The 19,001-nt window shown below is 37.0% G+C and overlaps 1 protein-coding gene across 13 annotated transcripts in view; it reads right to left on the bottom strand.

Annotated features, from left to right (window-relative positions):
• Positions 1-19,001, bottom strand: part of LOC105484451 (RAB GTPase activating protein 1 like) — a 796,528-nt gene that overhangs the window by 253,154 nt on the left and 524,373 nt on the right. For all 13 annotated transcript variants that reach the window (XR_011607830.1, XM_071069699.1, XM_071069690.1 and 10 more), the window contains one exon: positions 824-865. Coding sequence is in view for 12 of the 13 variants with exons in the window: in XM_071069699.1 (XP_070925800.1) it covers positions 824-865 (42 nt within the window). In the remaining variant the exon portion in view is untranslated. The remainder of the gene's footprint in view (positions 1-823; positions 866-19,001) is intronic.

The following is a 19,001-nucleotide window of genomic DNA, read 5'->3' as shown; positions in this document are numbered from 1 at the left end:
TAACAATCTCATATATTAATTTCTATTATTATCTCAAAACTCAGACTCTGCGCACTTAGAATAATTTGCCTAAGGTCATGCGGTAGGGCTGAAATTAGAAGCAAATCTGTCGGAGTCCAGGTCTGCCATTTTAACCACCATGTTATACTGAGGAAAGGGTAAGCCTGTGCCTTTGAGGCAATTATCACCTTTACTATCCGAATGTCTTCTTTGACTGAAGGACAAAAACCAGCTGGGTTATTTTCACCAACTCTGCAGCAAATGTCTTGCAGTTACCACATTATTAAAGCTGTATGATATGTTGACATAAAATCCAACAAGGTAATTACAATAGAATTCTAAAGTGTTTTATAAATTTCTAACTATCATAGAAAGAACTGCAAATTGAAATGTAGTAGTTCCTGTTTTAGTCAGCATATTATGGAAACTTTAATAATTCAATTACATGTTTAGGTACCTCCAGAGATGTTACAGTAAAAAGTGTTTTAAGAAAAAAGAAGGCATCATTCTGACAGAAAACAATTTTTAACTTTTTCTCTTATATCATCCAACTCATGATAAAAATATATTTTATGTTACTAGAAAAAACACTAAAATAGTACCATTAAATACATAGATTATAAGAAAAAAAAAAAGACTCCAAATAAACAACAACAGAAAAGAATGAGAGGAGGGAAGAGGATCAGAGTTTCTCAGAGAAGTCATCTTTTCTTGTGTGTCTGAGAAACTAAAATGATTCAAAGACTGTAAATTGAATTATTCCAGTCCCAAGTGCAAAGAGGTAAGAGAATTTGGTAACTTAAGATTAAAAAAAAAGACTTACCTTTAGGAGAGCCAAAGCTACATGAAAGATTATGTTCAAACCCTGAAATAGAAAAAGAAAGTGAAAATTAGTAGTGCCACATATACCACGATTTTATTATTTCCCCAAGACTTCCATATATCTTTAATAAAATTCCTAATTGCTTTCATCTTCACAAACAATAACTAAACCATGAGTTTTTTTTTTAAGGCATTTTCTTTCCCTGAGTGGCTTGTTGTAAATTTTAGGTGCTATTTAATCAATGTTCACATAAAATTGTTTTTACAATAAGTTATTTCCCTTCAGTCAATTTCTGGATTATTTGCATGTGCCTAAGTCTTGTGAAAGTCAAATTCCTTGCTCAAGCTGGCATAATGATGCAGAAGTCTAAAATTATTAATTGAAATTCCTAACCCTAATCTAGACATCTCGGTGTTACAGTTAAACTACAAGTAGCAGACAGAATAAAATAAAACAAAACAAGGCAATGTTGCCGATAAGTGGGACAGATTGTGTACTGGAGGCTTTAAGTATCACACTGCATTTCCACTACTGTTCTTACTGTTTTCTTATTTGTTTTAGTGATTGCTTTCAAGTATTATTCGTATAACTAGAGGTGGTCATTAGGGGCTATCTGCCAGACTTCCTTTTCTTTTCTGAAAACCATAGCAATATTTCTTTAGAAATAAACAAATTAAATTGTTCTTGAAGAAGCCATTCTAGAACTGAATTTTGAACTCTGGGTTCTGCCCAATTGCTCTGAAGAGATGTTGAGTTATTAAATTCAAAAGATAGAGAATCTTATATGATAAAGATAACAATCAGAAATAAGTTTGCTACAAAATGTGCTGTTTCCTTGCCATGCAAGTCATCATACATAAGAAAAAAGATATTTCAAGTATGAGTTGGCATAAGTCCCGTAAGTCCAGGGTCTATTTCATGTGCCCTCTTCATCGTGGTCACTGATACACTCTGGCTAGCTTTTGGATATGGAGCTGTACCAAATGTACTACCCAAAAAGCTTACAATAAACCATGTTTTTTCTGTTTCTGAAATAACTCCAGAAGCAAGGATTAGGCCCAGATATTTAGAGTGTATTCCTGTTATGATTTGCTAACATAACCTTTCACATTCAGCTACCAGAAATATGACTAATGATGGAAGGAATGAATGATAAACACAAATATTCAGTTGGTTAAAATATAAACCAAGTATTTTTAGTTTGGGGTTTACTCAGTTAATTCTTTAAGAAACCAAAAGAAGTAGGAAATAAGTATAATCAGGCCAGGAGATAAAAACAAATGAACGCAGTTCATAACCATACTAAGCAATTATCCTAGACTGGTTTTGATCACAATTTACCAACTAGAGAAAAGAAAGACTATTACAGATTTTAAAATGTGGGTTACAATTAAGCAAAATTTGCTTTCTGAATCAAAATTTCACTTCTTACCCACTAGCTGCTGCCCACCTGCCAAAACTTAAAGGCCAATATAAAAGAGACCTACTGCCCTGTTCTCCAACTCTGTCCACCACCACCACATCACAACTGCTAGGCAACAGTGAATTCTCACAACCTGAGTGCTTATCAGCCTGCCATCAGAACCTGATCCACTATTTCTCTGGTTCTTGTTTTTCCAGGCACTGCTCAAAATGTAAACCCCTCTCATCTCTGTTTTCTCATCTTCATAATGCTCTGGTCCTTTATCTTAAGCCAGTTTCCTACTCCTCCTCTCCTTCCCAAATCCTTTCATGGTAGCCTTTGGAAACTCCACTCCATGTTCAGCTACCTTGGCTGTATTCTTAACCTCCCTGTCAAACATTCCCCCCAAATTCCTTATATTCACAGGAATAGTGAAATTTCATTGATTCTTATAACAACTTATAAAATGATTCTCATTTTTTAGAGTATGAATGTGACTAGCCCAATATTATCATGTGAAAACCAAAAAGAAAATTCTAAGCCCTCCAACTGACTAAATGGAGGACCAAAGGGACCCAACTAAACCTGAAAAAATAGTTCAGAACATGATAGGAAGGCGGAATCAGGCATGCCTCATTATACCCTCCTCCCTTTGGAGTTCAGGCACACAACTGACCAGCATTAACATTAAAAGAGAGATCCTAAGACAGACAGAAAAGACCCTGTAGCAATAAGATACCAAATTCCAACCTGACTCTAAGTATAGCATCACGTGGCAGATAGCAGGGCCCTGAAAGAAACCAAACTGTTTTATCCCAAAATAGATTCTTTAACATATTTTGAAATGGTTCTAAAAACCTGTCTTTTGTGGGGAAAATTTGCATTCTATAGAGGATTCCCTTTTCTTTCCAGGTCATTTTATGATCCTGAAGACAGATTGGCTGAGAGTCTAGAACCTTTTAAGGATCTCTAAAGGAAACATCTGCCATTTATTGCCTCTGGGAGTGGTTACCTAGGAGACTTCATATACATAAGAAGAACCCTAGTCTTTACAACCCCTTATCTTAACCCAGACACTCCTTTCTATTGATTCCAGGTTTTTAGATAATAACAACTCTTTCAACCAATTGCCAATCAGGAAATCTTTGCCAACCTGGGCAACAAAGTGAGACCCCCTCTCTACAAGAAAGTAAAAAAAAAATTAGCCAGGTGTGGTGGTGCACACCTGTGGTCTCAGCTTCATGGGAGGCTGAGGCAGGAGGAATGCTTGAACTGAGAGGGTGAGCTGCAGTGAGTCAAGATCACACCATTGCACACCAGCCTAGATGACAGAGCAAGATCCTGTCTCAAAAAACAAACAAACAAAGAAAAAGAAAAGAAAAGAAAAGAAAAAGATAACATTTTTGAATCCACCTATGATCTGGAAGCCCCAGCTTTGAGTTGTCCTGCCTTACTGCACTGAATGAATGTATGCTTCACATCACATGTATTGACTGATGTCGTTTTTGTTTTTTGAGACAGAGTCTTGCTCTGTCACCCAGGCTGGAGTGCAGTGGTGCAATCTTGGCTCACTGCAACCTCCACTTCCCAGGTTCAGGCGATTCTTGAGCCTCAGCCTCCAGTGTAGCTGGGGCTACAGGCTCTGCCACCACACCTGGCTAACTTTTGTATTTTTAGTAGAGCCGGAGTTTCACCATTTTGGCCAGGCTAGTCTCAAACTCCTGACCTCAAGTGATCCACCGGTCTTGGCCTCCCAAAGTGCCGGGATTACATGTGTCAGCCACAGCACCCGGCCTGATGTCTTTTTTTATTTTTATTTTTTAAACAGAGTCTTGTTCTGTCACCCAGGCTGGAGTGCAGTGGCACAATCAGAGCTCACTGCAGCCTTGACGTTTTGAACTCAAGCAATCTTTCCACATCAGCTTCCCAAGTAGCTGGAACTACAGGCATGTGCCACCACACCCAGATAATTTTTTTTTTTTGGTAGAGAGGGTTTCACTATATTGCCAAGCTATTCTTGAACTCCTGGCCTCAAGCAACCCTCTGCCTCAGCCTCCCGAAGTGCTAGGATTAAGGGCATGAGCCACTGTGCTCGGCAATGGATTAATGTCTTATGTTTCCCTAAAAGATATAAAACCAATGTGAAACCCAATCACCTTGTGCACATGTTCTCAGGACCTCCTGAGGCTGTGTCATGGATCATAGTCTATAACTTGGCAAAATAAACCTCTAAATTGAATGAAACCCATCTCAGATGCTTTTTAGTTTACATATGTGTTTAGTAACAGGCTAGAATCACCCCCTCAAGCCTCCTGATGTCTAGTCTAGTGAGATTTTCTCACACAGTGCTGGTATAATGTGCATAGTAAATGCTTATTTGAAGACTTAATGATTAAACTACACTAGCTTTCCCAAATTTTCTGGGGTTGATTTATTTCCCTGTGGACCCAACTAGACCAATTTACAGAATTATCATCAAATTACAGTAAGAACCCCTTTCTTCAATTATCTCAAAATCAAACAATTAGACAACCAAGCTGTGCAAAACACAAAGAACTTACAAGTAAAAATTAAATAAAGATCTCTAAATAGCCAAAATGGCTCTCACAAACACCAAGAGAAATCTTTGCTCAACTTTTTATTCTATACATACTTCCAGTTAGTTTGGTGATATGATTTTGAAGCTTGTAGATATCAGAAGTAGCAAACCACAAGATAAAGTATGTGCCAGATGGGATCAGGGATAGATAGCCTATAGTGACAGTTGTCAGAATTAAAATATCAGATCTCACAGAAATAGAAGACATAAAAAAAAAAAAAAAAAAAAAGATAAAATGCATAGCTCTCTGGGTCCACTTGGGGGAGCCAATAATCTTCAATAGTTAATTATTAACTACTGTTAATTATCACTATTAATAATGACAATCTAGCAGGATTAATGAATGCTTATATCATGTTATAATACTGTGCTTAAGGGAGGTGAGTGTGTGTTTTAAATAAAAAGTAGATAATGATGTTTTGAAGTTTGGGAAGCTAAAGAGGAAACTTTCAGTTACCAGAAAAATTTATATATGTAAATTCTTTAAACAAGTTCAGAAAAATAAGGTATTATATATCTGCTTATATGAAGCTCTAGACATTAACCCATAACAATAAAGAAAAGTAAAGACTTTATAAGCCTTGAAGTAAAGTAAAACAGAGTGGCTCGACAATGCAAACAAATACACTTTAAGACATTTGAGTTGATGGAATTCAGAAAAGAACTTGTTATTCTATCAGGTTTTTGTTTTGTTTTGTTTTGTTTTGTTTTTAAGAGAGAGAGTTTTACTCTGTCACACAGGCTGGAGTGCAGGGGTGTGAACACCACTCGCTGCAGCCTCAACCTCCCAGGCTCAAGCAATTCTCTCAACTCAGCTTCCAAGTAGCTGGGACTACATGTGTGTGCCACCATACCTGGCTAATTTTTAACTTTTTTTGTAGAGATGAGGTATCCCTATGTTGCCCAAGCTAGTCTCCAATTCCTGGGTTCAAGTGATCCTTTTGCCTTGGCCTCACAAAATGCTGGGATTATAGGCATGAGACACCACACTCAGCCTTGAAATGTATTTTTAAAAGCAAAAGATGTCATACATTTTCAAGATGCCTCCAGTTTTTAGGAATATGTAATCCCCAGCAATTTGTTTGTTCTTAAGGGGAAAACATGTACCTAGTAGAAATCAAAGGGCTAAAAGTTTGGAAAATTATTAAGAGTAAAAAATAAGTAAACATGTTATGGCCACATCATTTATAGTACAAGGTCTAACTCCAAATGCAAAATAATAACCAACATCTACTGAGTATTTTGTATGTGCCAAGATATGAATGAATTACATTAAAGGCATGTCCTTATTTCATCCCACAACTACCCAAAATTCCATTTTATACACAAGGAAATCAAGATTTAAAGAAATCAAAGTAATTTTCCTAAGTCCAACACCTAATAAGTGCAGATCTAGGATTTTAACCTAAGCAGCCTAATTCCAAAAGTGATACTCTAAACAATTAAGTTAGAGAAGATAATTCAATGAATATATGAATGAATGAATACATCTCTTATTTGGATATTATTTAATGTGTCCTCTACTTCCTAAAGGATTAAAGCAATTCTTTCCATTTAAAGGCAGGTAAATTTTGAGAGCAGAGAGTAAAAAGATAACAAACAAATTTAGTTCTTCTACCAGAACTAAATTCTATTATTTGTTTCCACACTGAAAACACTTAGAAAAAGTAGCTGACTGCTTGCAGTATATGAGGCAACAAAAACCCAGCTTGCTGTGGGAAGAAAGGGTCACCACCTTCCTCTAATGACAACTGATTGAGATCAGCCTTGTATGCATGAAGAAGTAGATTTTTAACTGATTTGGATACTGCTATTTCAAAATTCAATGACATTCTGGCAACATCTTTGCTTTAAAGAACACCTACAAGTAATTGCCCCAAATTGAATAATTGCTCCAAAGTGCAGATCATGGCGTTCTCAGGTAGGCCAAGGATTAAGCACCCACAGTCTTGCATAAAATAACGGCTGACAGTAGAGCACCCACTGAAACAAAGACATCGAACATTTTGGCTCTGATAAGCAGGCAATCGTGGGTTCAGAGGGAGCTGACAGATTGCGTGAGAAGCTGTCAAAAACTTAAGCTGACAGCACTGAGAACAAATGCTGAAAAGGTAGTGTCAAAAAGTACCAAGTGTGCATCAGCACCTGGGTTCTTAGGGATCAAAATAAAAGGGAAATAATGGAAATCCTAACAACAAGTCAGTAACCCAAATTACCAAATTATCAAACCAAAAATGGCCAAAGTAAATGAAGCAGGTTCATAGACAAAGCTAGAAGAAATGGGGTTCTGTCCTTTCTGACCCACCCAGAAGAAAACATACCACCCTAGGAAGAGATAATGACTAAATGAGATAGCATACATCAAATAAACTGAGTATTTGGTAAATATTCAATAAACGTTAGCAATTATTATTAGGTTCATGTATTCATTGCCTAATATATCCAGTATTTTATATTTTTCACTTAATCCTCTCAGTAACTCTATGGCATATGTGTTATTGCCACCATTTTAGAGATGACTAAACTGAAGCTCAGAGACAGAACACTGTTAGTAAATGGTAAAGCCAGGCTATAACTCAGGTCTATCAGACTAAAGCAAATCCATGCTTTTTTCCACTAATTCCACATTGAGTGCTAACTCAGTGGGGCTTTGGTTAGATATCTGTGATGGATTAAAGAGTCCCAATTCTTTGATGCTTCTCCCATTGAGAGTTAAGGTCTCTGTTCTCTCATTTCAACCTGGGCAGACTATGGTACTGCTTTTACCAGTAGAATATGGTGGAAGTGGTGCCATGCTAGTTTATGTGCCCAGTCCTTGAGATATTGACAGCTTTCATGTCCAGTCTGTTGGAACACTCACTCTTAGAAGCCAGCTACCATATAAGAAGTGCAATTTTACTTACACCCCCATGCTCTCTAAGTAACTAAGCAATCACAAGAAGGCCTGGAGGACCAGATATCATCAGTAAAGAAGAAAGACCAAGAATCACCGAGGTGGTAGACATGTGAGTAAAGAAGTCATCTGGAAGTGAATCAGGTGGTCCAGCCGATGCCAAGTGGATCAGAGATGAACCACATAGCTGAATTCCAAAATTTCTGACTCATGAGATTGTAAGAAAATAAATGATTGCTTTTATTTTTTTCACTGGGAAATAATTTCAGATTTAGAAAAAATTTGCAAAACCAGTACCAAGAAGTCCTACATATCCTTCACTCAGTTTCACCCAAACATTAACATCTTACATAACCACCGTATAATGATCAAAACCAAGAAACTATTATTTTTATCAAATGCCCCACTAATGCCCTTTTTCTGGTCCAGGATGCAATTCTGGATTATATACTGAATTTGGTTGTCATGTCTCCTTAGTCTCCTTTCATATGGGACCGTTTTCAGCCTTTATTTTTCATGACCTTGATGCTTTGGAAGAGTATTGGCCAGTTATTTTATAAAATGTCTGTCAATTCGATATGTCTGCTGGTTCCTTATGATTAAATTCAGAATATGTATTTTCAGCACAAATACCACAGAAGTGATGATGTGCCCTTCTCAGTGCATCATTTTTTTTATTATTATTATACTTTATGTTCTAGGGAACATGTGCACAACATGCAGGTTTGTTACGTATGTATACATGTGCCCTGTTGATGTGCTGCACCCATTAACTTATCATTTACATTAGGTATATCTCCTAACACTATCCCTCCCCCCTCCCCCGACCCCACAACAGGCCCTGGTGTGTGATGTTCCTGTTCCTGTGTCTAAGTGATCTCATTGTTCAATTCCCACCTATGAGTGAGAACATGCGGTGTTTGGTTTTCTGTCTTGCGATAGTTTGCTGCTTCTCAGTGCATTCTATCAGGAGGTTACATAACATCACTATATGTCTCACTATAAAAATCATTATCCCTTTAAAGTCACTCGGTTTTCATGTAGCTTCTTATATATTACAGGTAATCAGAAGAAAACCCCTTTGACTTCTCTTTGATAAATTTCTTGCTGCTATGATCTATAAAGCAATGCATTGTTTCAAAGAAAGTAGTGAAAGTGACAGATAATTAACAGTCAAAAAGAAATAAGTTAATACTAGCTGCTCTTAAATATAGGTTCTACAGCAAGAATATTTAGAATATTAGCCAAAAATTCTTTTACTTTATTCTGCTTCTCATGTTTTAAGCTCTTTATCTTAGGATGGCTAATGGTGCTTGATGGGGTAACGAAATAAAACGATGTGATGTTTGGGTTTTTGTTCTGAATGTCCACTAGAGGTCAGGATTACAGCACTGAAAATCAATCGCTTTTTTTTTTTTTTTTTTTTTTTTAAAGGATTTCACAGACCAACATAGCAACCTTGTATACAAATTAAGACATGCTGTTTTACCTAGGTAATACCATTCAGGACATAGGCATGGGCAAGGACTTCATGTCTAAAACACCAAAAGCAACGGCAACAAAAGCCAAAATTGACAAATGGGATCTCATTAAACTAAAGAGCTTCTGCACAGCAAAAGAAACTACCATCAGAGTGAACAGGCAACCTACAGAATGGGAGAACATTTTTGCAATCTACTCATCTGACAAAGGGCTAATATCCAGAACCTACAAAGAACTCAAACAAATTTACAAGAAAAAAACAAACAACCCCATCAAAAAGTGGGCAAGGGATATGAATAGACACTTCTCAAAAGAAGACATGCATACAGCCAACAGACACATGAAAAAATGCTCATCATCACTGGCCATCAGAGAAATGCAAATCAAAACCACAAAGAGATACCATCTCACACAAGTTAGAATGGCAGTCATTAAAAAGTCAGGAAACAACAGTTGCTGGAGAGGATGTGGAGAAATAGGAACACTTTTACACTGTTGGTGGGATTGTAAACTGGTTCAACCATTATGGAAAACAGTATGGCGATTCCTCAAGGATCTAGAACTAGAAGTACCATATGACCCAGCCATCCCATTACTGGGTATATACCCAAAGGATTCTAAATCATGCTGCTATAAAGACACATGCACATGTATGTTTATTGTGGCACTATTCACAATAGCAAAGACTTGGAATCAACCCAAATGTCCATCAGTGACAGACTGGATTAAGAAAATGTGGCACATATACACCATGGAATACTATGCAGCCATAAAAAAGGATGAGTTTGTGTCCTTTGTAGGGACATGGATGCAGCTGGAAACCATCATTCTCAGCAAACTATCGCAAGAACAGAAAACCAAACATCGCATGTTCTCACTCATAGGTGGGAACTGAACAATGAGATCACTTGGACTCAGGAAGGGGAACATCACACACCGGGGCCTATCACGGGGAGGGGGAAGGAGGGGAGGGATTGCATTGGGAGTTATACCTGATGTAAAGGACGAGTTGATGGGTGCTGACGAGTTGATGGGTGCAGCACGCCAACATGGCACAGGTATACATATGTAACAAACCTGCACGTTATCCACATGTATCCTAGAACTTAAAGTATAATAAAAAAATAAATAAATAAAACAAAATCCAAAAAAAAAAAAGAATTCTGAACCAAGGCCTTAAGAAGCATCATATTTAAAAAAAAAAAAAACAGAGAGAGAGAGACATCAGATCCTATCATTTCTCTTCCAAATCTTGCTTTTCTTCCCCACTTAGATATTATGTTTTACCAGGTCAGAAATTTGGACTGACTGATTTCCTCAGTGTCCAGAATAGTGCTTGGCACATAGTAGTGCTAAATAAATAGTTGTCAAATGAGTGATCAAAGTACAAAAAAAGGAGAGACATAAAGGGCACAGGGGGAGCCCAAAGGTAGAAAGATCAGTACTTCTTGGGTAGACTTGGAAATGTTTCACAATGCAGTAGATGCTTACAAAGCAGTTTTGCCTGAATGAGGTAAAGAAATAAATACAACTTGGTCACGTTAAAGTATTGGGAGGAAAGCAGTGCAAACCAACAGCACAGCATCTGTAAAGGCAGAGAGAAACAAAGCAGCCAGAACTGCTGGTGATCTGGGAGGGATGAGACCAAGTGCATGTGAGGGATGAAGCTGGAGAGGCAGGCAGGTGTTTCACTGCTTGCTGGCTCTCCTTGACCCCTGCAGCCTGCTGTATCTTGGTCCCAGCTGTTATCAGATCTAGGGATAGCTGGGCAACATAAAAGAAATTTTATTTCCCTTGAAGTCTGACCCGTTCCTCCTCTTATTCTTTTTTGGAGAGGCAATAAAGCATGGTGGTTATGAGACAGACTCACAGCCAGCCTTCTTAGGTCTGAATCAACTTTGCATCTCCTCCTAACTATATGACTTACAGTTATTTTAACTCTCTCTACCTCAGTTTCCTTATACACACCTCAGAGAGTGTTTTTAAAAGAATTAAATGACTTACTATATGAAAAATACTTAGAAAAGTGTCTGACACATAGTTAAGCACTATATGTCTGGACACATTATCATGTTAAAGTCCCCCAAACAGTTTATTAGATAGACCATGAAATATCACTAAACAGGACAGAGTCTGGGGAAGTGCATCCATTCATGCCTTTGGATGCCAAATCCCAACCACTGTAAACAGATATTGATAATAAGCAGAGAATTTGAGGAAAATAAACAGGAAGGCAAATATCCCTCCTGTTCTAGTGTTTACCAGCTTCATTGTGTGGATTTGCCTCACACCTAACTGCTACTGTTCTTTTTACTATAGTATGCCTTTACTTCCTTTTGTATTATCCTAAAAAAAAAAAAATAGAGTAGATAACACTTGGTTGAATTTTTCATGTTACTGAAGATGCCTTTGAAGGTACCCTTTTCAGGGAAATATTCGTAATTCCTTTGATCTGTTATCATGCGAACTAATTTTAAATTCATTTGTTCACCTATAAATTATCTTCAAGACTCTCATAAATAGTCTAAAATATAAAACTAGACAGAATTCTGTAGCATAGGTCCAAATACCACAGTCTACTATTAAAGAATTACCTAATCTACTTAGAGTATTAACTTTAAGCCCTAATGCTAAGCTACTATCTACTCTAGCTTTGAGCTTGAGATCAGTCATGGTTCTTTCAACCTTTACTGTCATACTTAAGTCCTCTTCTTTTAAACCAGGGTATTGAATTAAACTACCTGTAGGGTTCCTTTCAAGTCTAACAATCCATGATTTTTTTTTTATTTTTATTTATTTATTTATTTTTTGAGATGGAGTCTCGCTCTGTCTCCAGGCTGGAGTGCAGTGGTGCAATCTCGGCTCACTGCAAACTTCACCTTCTGAGTTCAAGTGATTTTCCTGCCTCAGCCTCCCAAGTTGGGACTACAAGTATGCGCCACCACACCCAGCTAATTTTTTGTACTTTTAGTAGAGACGGGGTTTTACCATGTTGGCCAGGATGGTCTCAATCTCTTGACCTTGTGATCCTCACGCCTCGGCCTCCCAAAGTGCTGAGATTACAGGTGTGAACCACCGTACCCAGCCCATGATTCTTTATGATTTGAATATAGTAGAAAGATAGTCCCTTGTTTTTCCTGATTCTAAAAGAAGAACAGATTGAATAGGCGTACAGAGACATGGAAGTCTTTAAGTTCTAGCTCTCAGAAGATGTAGCAAGGAAGGCAACAACATTACCATGAAGCAGTCTGAAAACCAAGACGCATTTACAGAACATGCCTACAGAATCTAGCCTTTTAAGACTGGAATAATTTCCAGAGATCTTGCAAAGTTAAAGAGAGGGTGAGTCTATGAATGACAGTGAAGATGGAAGCCAGGAATGGCAAAGAAAAGAAAATTCTCAAGTTGGGAGTTCCAGGGTATAACAGGGTTTTTTGTTTGTTTTGTTGGTTGATTTTGCATTCACATTATCCATTAGAAAAAAATATACCTCAAAAGTATTATAATAATCTATTTTTCACAGATGTAAAAGCAAGAGAACTAAAAATCATGAAAAAGTTATCAAAGTACACTGGGTAAGTTCCTTTTCTAGATATCTTAAACATGACAAGTATCCAGATAGGATGACAGTGCAAGCTGTCCATACAAATCCTAGTAGCTCTCATGACATTTGTCTAGTCTCACAGCAATGCTTGTGAATGCACTGGGCTACACTAGATAAAATCAAGACACTGGCTGGGCGTGGTGGCTCATGCCTGCATTCCTAGCACTTTGGGAGGTCGAGGCGAGTGGATCTCTTGAGGTCAGGAGTTCAAGACCAGCCTGGCCAACATGGTGAAACCCCTTCCTTACTCAAAATACAAAACAGCTGGGCATGGTGGTGCGTACCTGTAATCCCAGCTATTGGGGAAGCTGAGGCAGAAGAATTGCTTGAACCCAGGAGGTGGAGGTTGCAGTGAGCAGAGATTGCACCACTGCACTCCAGCCTGGACAACAGAGCGAGATGCTGTTCCAAAAAATAAAAATAAAATAGCAAGATACTCCTTAGCATCACTTCAGGGGAGGTAGGAAGAAAGGGTAATATTATCCTTATATATAAGATTTCATTTGGAAAAAACTTTCTACTCATTAAGTTTTTTTCTAGGCCACAATTTTTACTTTTTAGTCAATCTATACATTTCTGAGAAGTCATTTTATGCCTCTTTTAATTTCCTTTAGGACCCTGAACTTGTGTAACTAGGCTGGATGACCCCTCAGGTGTGAACAACTAACTCTATGACTCTCTGGCTAAAACTAAAGGATTCCTTCTCAGAGAAAACTGTGGATAGACACTTTATCCTGTTGAACCCACACTAGTGCACTGGACACAAGAGTATTCAGTTTTAAATATAATCAACCAGTGTTGAGGAAAATCCAAACATCAAGAGAACAGTATTCTCACCCAAAAAAACAAGGTCTTATTGGAGTCAAGTAATTACTCTAGAGTTTACAGAGAGTCATTGGGGCTAATTTGTTTGGGTTTTTTTTCTGACTTTTATTTTAGATTCAGGGGGTACATGTTCAGGTCTGTTACCTGGCTATATTGCATAATGCTGAAGTTTGGGGTGTGAATGATCCCATCAACCAGGTACTGAGCATAGTATCCAGCAGGTAGCTTATCAAACCTTGCCCCCACCCTTTTACTCCCCTCCTCTATTAGTCTAGAGTTGTTCCAATGTCTATTGTTGCTATCTTTATGTCCCTGAGTAGTCAATGTTTAGCTCCTATTTACAAGTGCAAATATGAGGCATTTGGTTTTCTGTTCTCGTATCAATTCACTTAGGATAATGGCCTCCAGCTGAATCCATGTTGCTTTAAGAGACATGATTTTGTTCTTTTTGTGGCTGCAAAGTATCCCGTGGTATATGTGTACCACATTTTCTTTATCCAGTTCACCACTGATTGGTACCTAGATTGATGCCATTTTTTGGTACTGTGAATAGTGCTGCAATTAACATGTGAGTGTATGTGTCTTTTTGGATAGAAAGATTTGTTTTCTTTTGAATATATATCCAGTAATGGGATTGCTGGGTCAAATGGTAGTTCTGTTTTAAGTTATTTGAGAAATCACCAAGCTCTTTCCATAGTGACTGAACTGAATTTACATTTCCACCAACAATGTATAAGTGTTTCCTTTTCTCCACAGCATCATCAGCATCTGTTATTTATTTTTACTTTTTAATAATAGCCATGTTGACCGGTGTGAGATGGTCTCATTGTGGTTTTTATTTGAATTTCTCTGATGATTAGTGATATGGAGCATTTTTTCATGTTTTTTTATTTTGGCTACTTGTATGTCTTCTTTCGAGAAGTGTCTCTTCATGTCTTTTGTCCATTTTTTAAATGAGGTTGTTTTTTTGCTTGTTCAACTGTTTACGTTCCTTATAGATTCTATGCATTAGACTTTTGTCAGATGCATGGTTTGCAAATATCTTCTCCTATTCTGTAGGTTGTCTGTTTGTTCTGTTGATAATTTCTTTTGCTATGCAGAGGCTCTTTAATTTAATTAGGTTCCACTTGTCAATTTTTTGTTTTTGTTGCAATTGTTTTTGAGGATTTAGTTTCTTTCCCAAGGCTGATGTCCAGAATGGTGTTTCCTAGGTTTTCTTCTAGGATTCTTATAGTTTGTGATGCCACATTTAAATCTTTAATCCTTCTTGAGTTAATTTTTGTATATGGTGACAGGTAGGGGTCCAGTTTCATTCTTCTGCATATGGCTCGCCAACTATCCCAGCACCATTTATTGAATAGGGAGTCCTTTCTCCATTGCTGATTTTCGTTGACTTTGTCAAAGATCAGATATTTGTAGGTGTGCATCTTTATTCCTGGGTTCTCTATTCTGTGCCTTTGGTCTAGGTGTCTATTTTTGTACCAGTACCATGCTGTTTTGGTTACTATAGCCTTATAGTATAGTTTGAAGTCAGGTAATGTGATGCCTCCAGCTTTGTTCTTTTTGCTTTGGATTGCTTTGGCTATTTGGGCTCTTTTGGTTCCATACGAATTTTAGAATAGTTTTATTTAGTTCTGTCAAAAATGACATTGGTGGCCGGGTGTGGTGGTTCACTCCTGTAATCCCAGCATTTTGGGAGGCTGAGCCGGGTGGATTACCTGAGGTCAGGAGTTCAAGACCAACCTGGCCAACATGGTGAAACCCCATCTCTACTAAAAATAAAAAATTAGCTGGGCATGGTGGCATGCGCCTGTAGTCCCAGCTACTTGGGAAGCTGAGGCAGGAGAATCTCTTGAACCTGTGAGGCAGAGGTTGCAGTGAGCCAAGATTGAGCCACTGCACTCCAGCCTGGGAGGTTGCAGTGAACTGAGATCGTGCCACCGCACTCCAGCCTGGGCGACAGAGTGATGAGACTCAGTCTCAAAAAAAAAAAAAAAAAAAAAAAAAAAAAAAGACATTGGCAGTTTGATAGGAGTAGCATTGCATCTGTAGGTTACTTTGAACAGTATGACCACATTAATGATACTGATTCTTCCAATCCATGAACAAGAAATGTTTTTTCATTTGTTTGTGTCATCTATGATTTCTTTTAGCAGCATTTTGTGGTTCTCCTTGTAGAGATCTTTTACTTCCTTGGTTAGATGTATTCTTAGGCATTTTGTGTGTGTGGCTCTTGTAAAAGGGATTGCATTCTTTATTTGGCTCTGAGCTTGAACATTATTAGTGTATACAAATGCTACTGATTTTTGTACATTGATTTTGTAACCTCAAATGTTACTGAAGTTGCTAATTTTAGCTTTTCATTTTTTAATGCTATAAAAATTTAAAGACAATTTGAAGAGGAAAGAACTAGGTAACAAGTTACAAATAGAAATAAAAGTTGTAGTTGAATTTTAAATGGATCCCAATTAAATATTTATAGGTCATAATGCTTGGACAATAAATAACTGGGTTTTGAATATAATTCTCTTTAATAATTTCTCTCAGCAATGTTACTGCTGTTTAACATTGGTACAAATAACAAAATGTAACTGCTGACTAATAAAATTTAGTGCTGAGAGTAAAGAATAAGAAATTAGTCTGGAATATCTTCTGCAGACAGACTCTGGATTCCTTTCCTCTTCTACAAAGAAATACAGTTATAATGATTGGCACATGAGATTACCCAAAAAAGAAAATCAGATTTTTGTGGATTATTTTTCTTTCTTTTTTTAAAAAATTATTTTAAGTGACACATAATAATTGTACATATTATTGGTTACAATGTGATGTTTCAAAACATACATTGTGTAATGTTAAAATCAGGCTAAGCAGCATATCCATCACCTGAAACATTTATCACTGTTTTTGGGGTGTGAAGACACAGAACCTTTTATTCTTGTCATTTTAAGATATACAATAACTTGTTGTTGACTATAGTCACCCTACCATGCAATAGAATACCAGAACTTGTTCTTTCTTTCTAATTGCAATTTTATGCCTTTCAGTCATCCTCTTCCCATCCATCTCTTTCTTTACTAGTTGTTTTTCTGTTTGTTGTTTTCCAAAGCTTTGCTACAGAAAAGGCATTCTGTGGGGGCAGTATCAGCATTGCTTAAGTGTAAGTTACATGTGCAGACTATCAGGTTCCATATCCTATAACCACCAACAAAATCCGAATCAGCATTTAAATAGGATCACCATGTGATTCAAATGCGTACTAACATTTTGAGGCCCACTTACTATAGTTCCTCTGGCTCAAAGAGTTTATGATCCTATAGCAATGAAATCTGATTCTTAACAAAGGTGTCTTTGAAATAAGGTAAAAGGGAAACTCACTGGACCTGGAAATAACATTTTAGTGAAAGGAAAGGATTGTGCTATGCATATGACAAGTGTTATTTAATCCTCACAACAACCTTAAGCAATTGACATTATTATCTTCTTCTTACAGAGAAGAAAACAGAAGTGCTACAGAGCTGAAATTATTTGCCTAAGGTTGCATAGACTAAGCAGCAGCTTACAGGAAAGGTGCCTGAGTAGTCACAAAACACAAACCAAATGAGTCAACCAACAAATGTTTACCGATTACTTCTATTTTCAGCAAAAACAAAATTAAGACAGAATATGATGAGTACAAAATCTTGTGATTCATGTAAGTACTAAAAATAATCAGATATAAAAATAATTTTACGTAAAAAAGAAACAAATAAGCCACAGGTCACAAAGTTTCAAATGGGCCACACTTCTGCTTTTTTCATTTCATCTATTTTGGCATTTTTCTTTTAGACACTGTATTTCTATTATGTGTAGTGTTTCAAAATATAAAATACTTCCTACAAACAGCAGATGGCACCATGCATCAGTGAAGGAATGACAAAAAGTCAGAAAAATCAAGCTGTCAAATTTCTATCTTTTAGAAAATGACTCAAATTTTCTAACTAGCCTTATAATAGTAATAGATAATTTAAAAGACCTCATTTTGATAATTCACTAATGATGAAGTTATTTTTTCCCTCTCTTTATCCTAGCAATTAGACCACCAGGAAAGGAATTTACTTTTGATTCAGACTTGCTGATAACGAAAACAAAATTATGTGAAAAAATAAAAGAAGAAAGAGGTATGCTAATATATAAAAAGTCGGCCAAGGCTGGGCATGGTGGCATACACCTGTAATCCCAATGAATTACTTGGTAGGCTGTCGAGAGAGGATCGCATAAACCCAGGATTTTGAGACTGGCCTGGGCAATATAGGAAAAAAAAAGAATCTGCTGAAAATTAACCAATAAGAAGAGCTACAGAGATGTTAGCCCAAAAGTCACAATATGAAAACTCCAACCCTGCAAAGATTTCTGGAAAAATAAAAATTCAAAGAGAAAATTCAAGTGTTAAATTATTAAGCAAACACAAATCTAATGCAAAAGAACCATAAAATAATTATTATACCCTCAGAATTTATTTCACTCAATAAAGATAATTTATGGTATTGAATTATCGTGAGAATTTTATTTTTGTGTCACTCAAACTCATCGCAATTCTTTTCTTTAACTCCCAACGTTCATAAGTACTGTCCCAGAACACAGTAAAAACCTCAGAGGCACGTTAAATCAAAACACTGTTACAGTATAAATAAGCCTTTCCTTTTATTTGACCCAGCAAGCCAGCAAGCTATCAAGCAAATAGATAGTACTTCAGAGACTATTTCATTTCATTCTTGGACACATAAGGCACCTGCACTCTTTTTTTCAAAGACAGGAAAGTTATAGAAGGAAATAATTGAAAGACTAAAAATGAAAATAAAAAGTAAAGTGAGGCAAAAGTTATATATTAATTCTTTCAGTTTATAATTCCACTAAATCTCTTTTCCCAAATAGAAAACTTGTGGGGGAGAAAAATGGAAACCATATTTTGGAAGTAGACAACAACAACAAATAAACCTCACCAAAAATTTCCCTGCAATATATTCCTCTTTCTCAACCTTCACACTATGTATTTAGTCTTTGGGGGATGATGTTTCCTATTTTCCTAGACAGGTCTTTTTCTTGGGAGACATACCACCAATAATATTCTTAAGAGTTTAATTTATAGTTAGCTTTGACTTCAATTGCAAGCTCATTGCTGAAACATTCAACTAACCACCATCAACTCTTACCCGAGCAGTAGCTCCTAACTGGTTTCCCTGGTCTCCTTATCCCCTTCAATGCATTCACAACAGCCATAGTCATTTCTGAAACACTTAAGTCAGTCCATCCAATTCCATGCTTAAAGATCTTCAATGGCTTTTTCCTGCAGTTAGAATGAAATCTCATGTCCTCCTCAATATGGCCACCAAG

Source organism: Macaca nemestrina, chromosome 1, assembly GCF_043159975.1.
Source record: "Macaca nemestrina isolate mMacNem1 chromosome 1, mMacNem.hap1, whole genome shotgun sequence".
NCBI classification, from domain to species: domain Eukaryota; kingdom Metazoa; phylum Chordata; class Mammalia; order Primates; family Cercopithecidae; genus Macaca; species Macaca nemestrina.
This window is presented reverse-complemented; position numbering and strand designations above follow the sequence as displayed.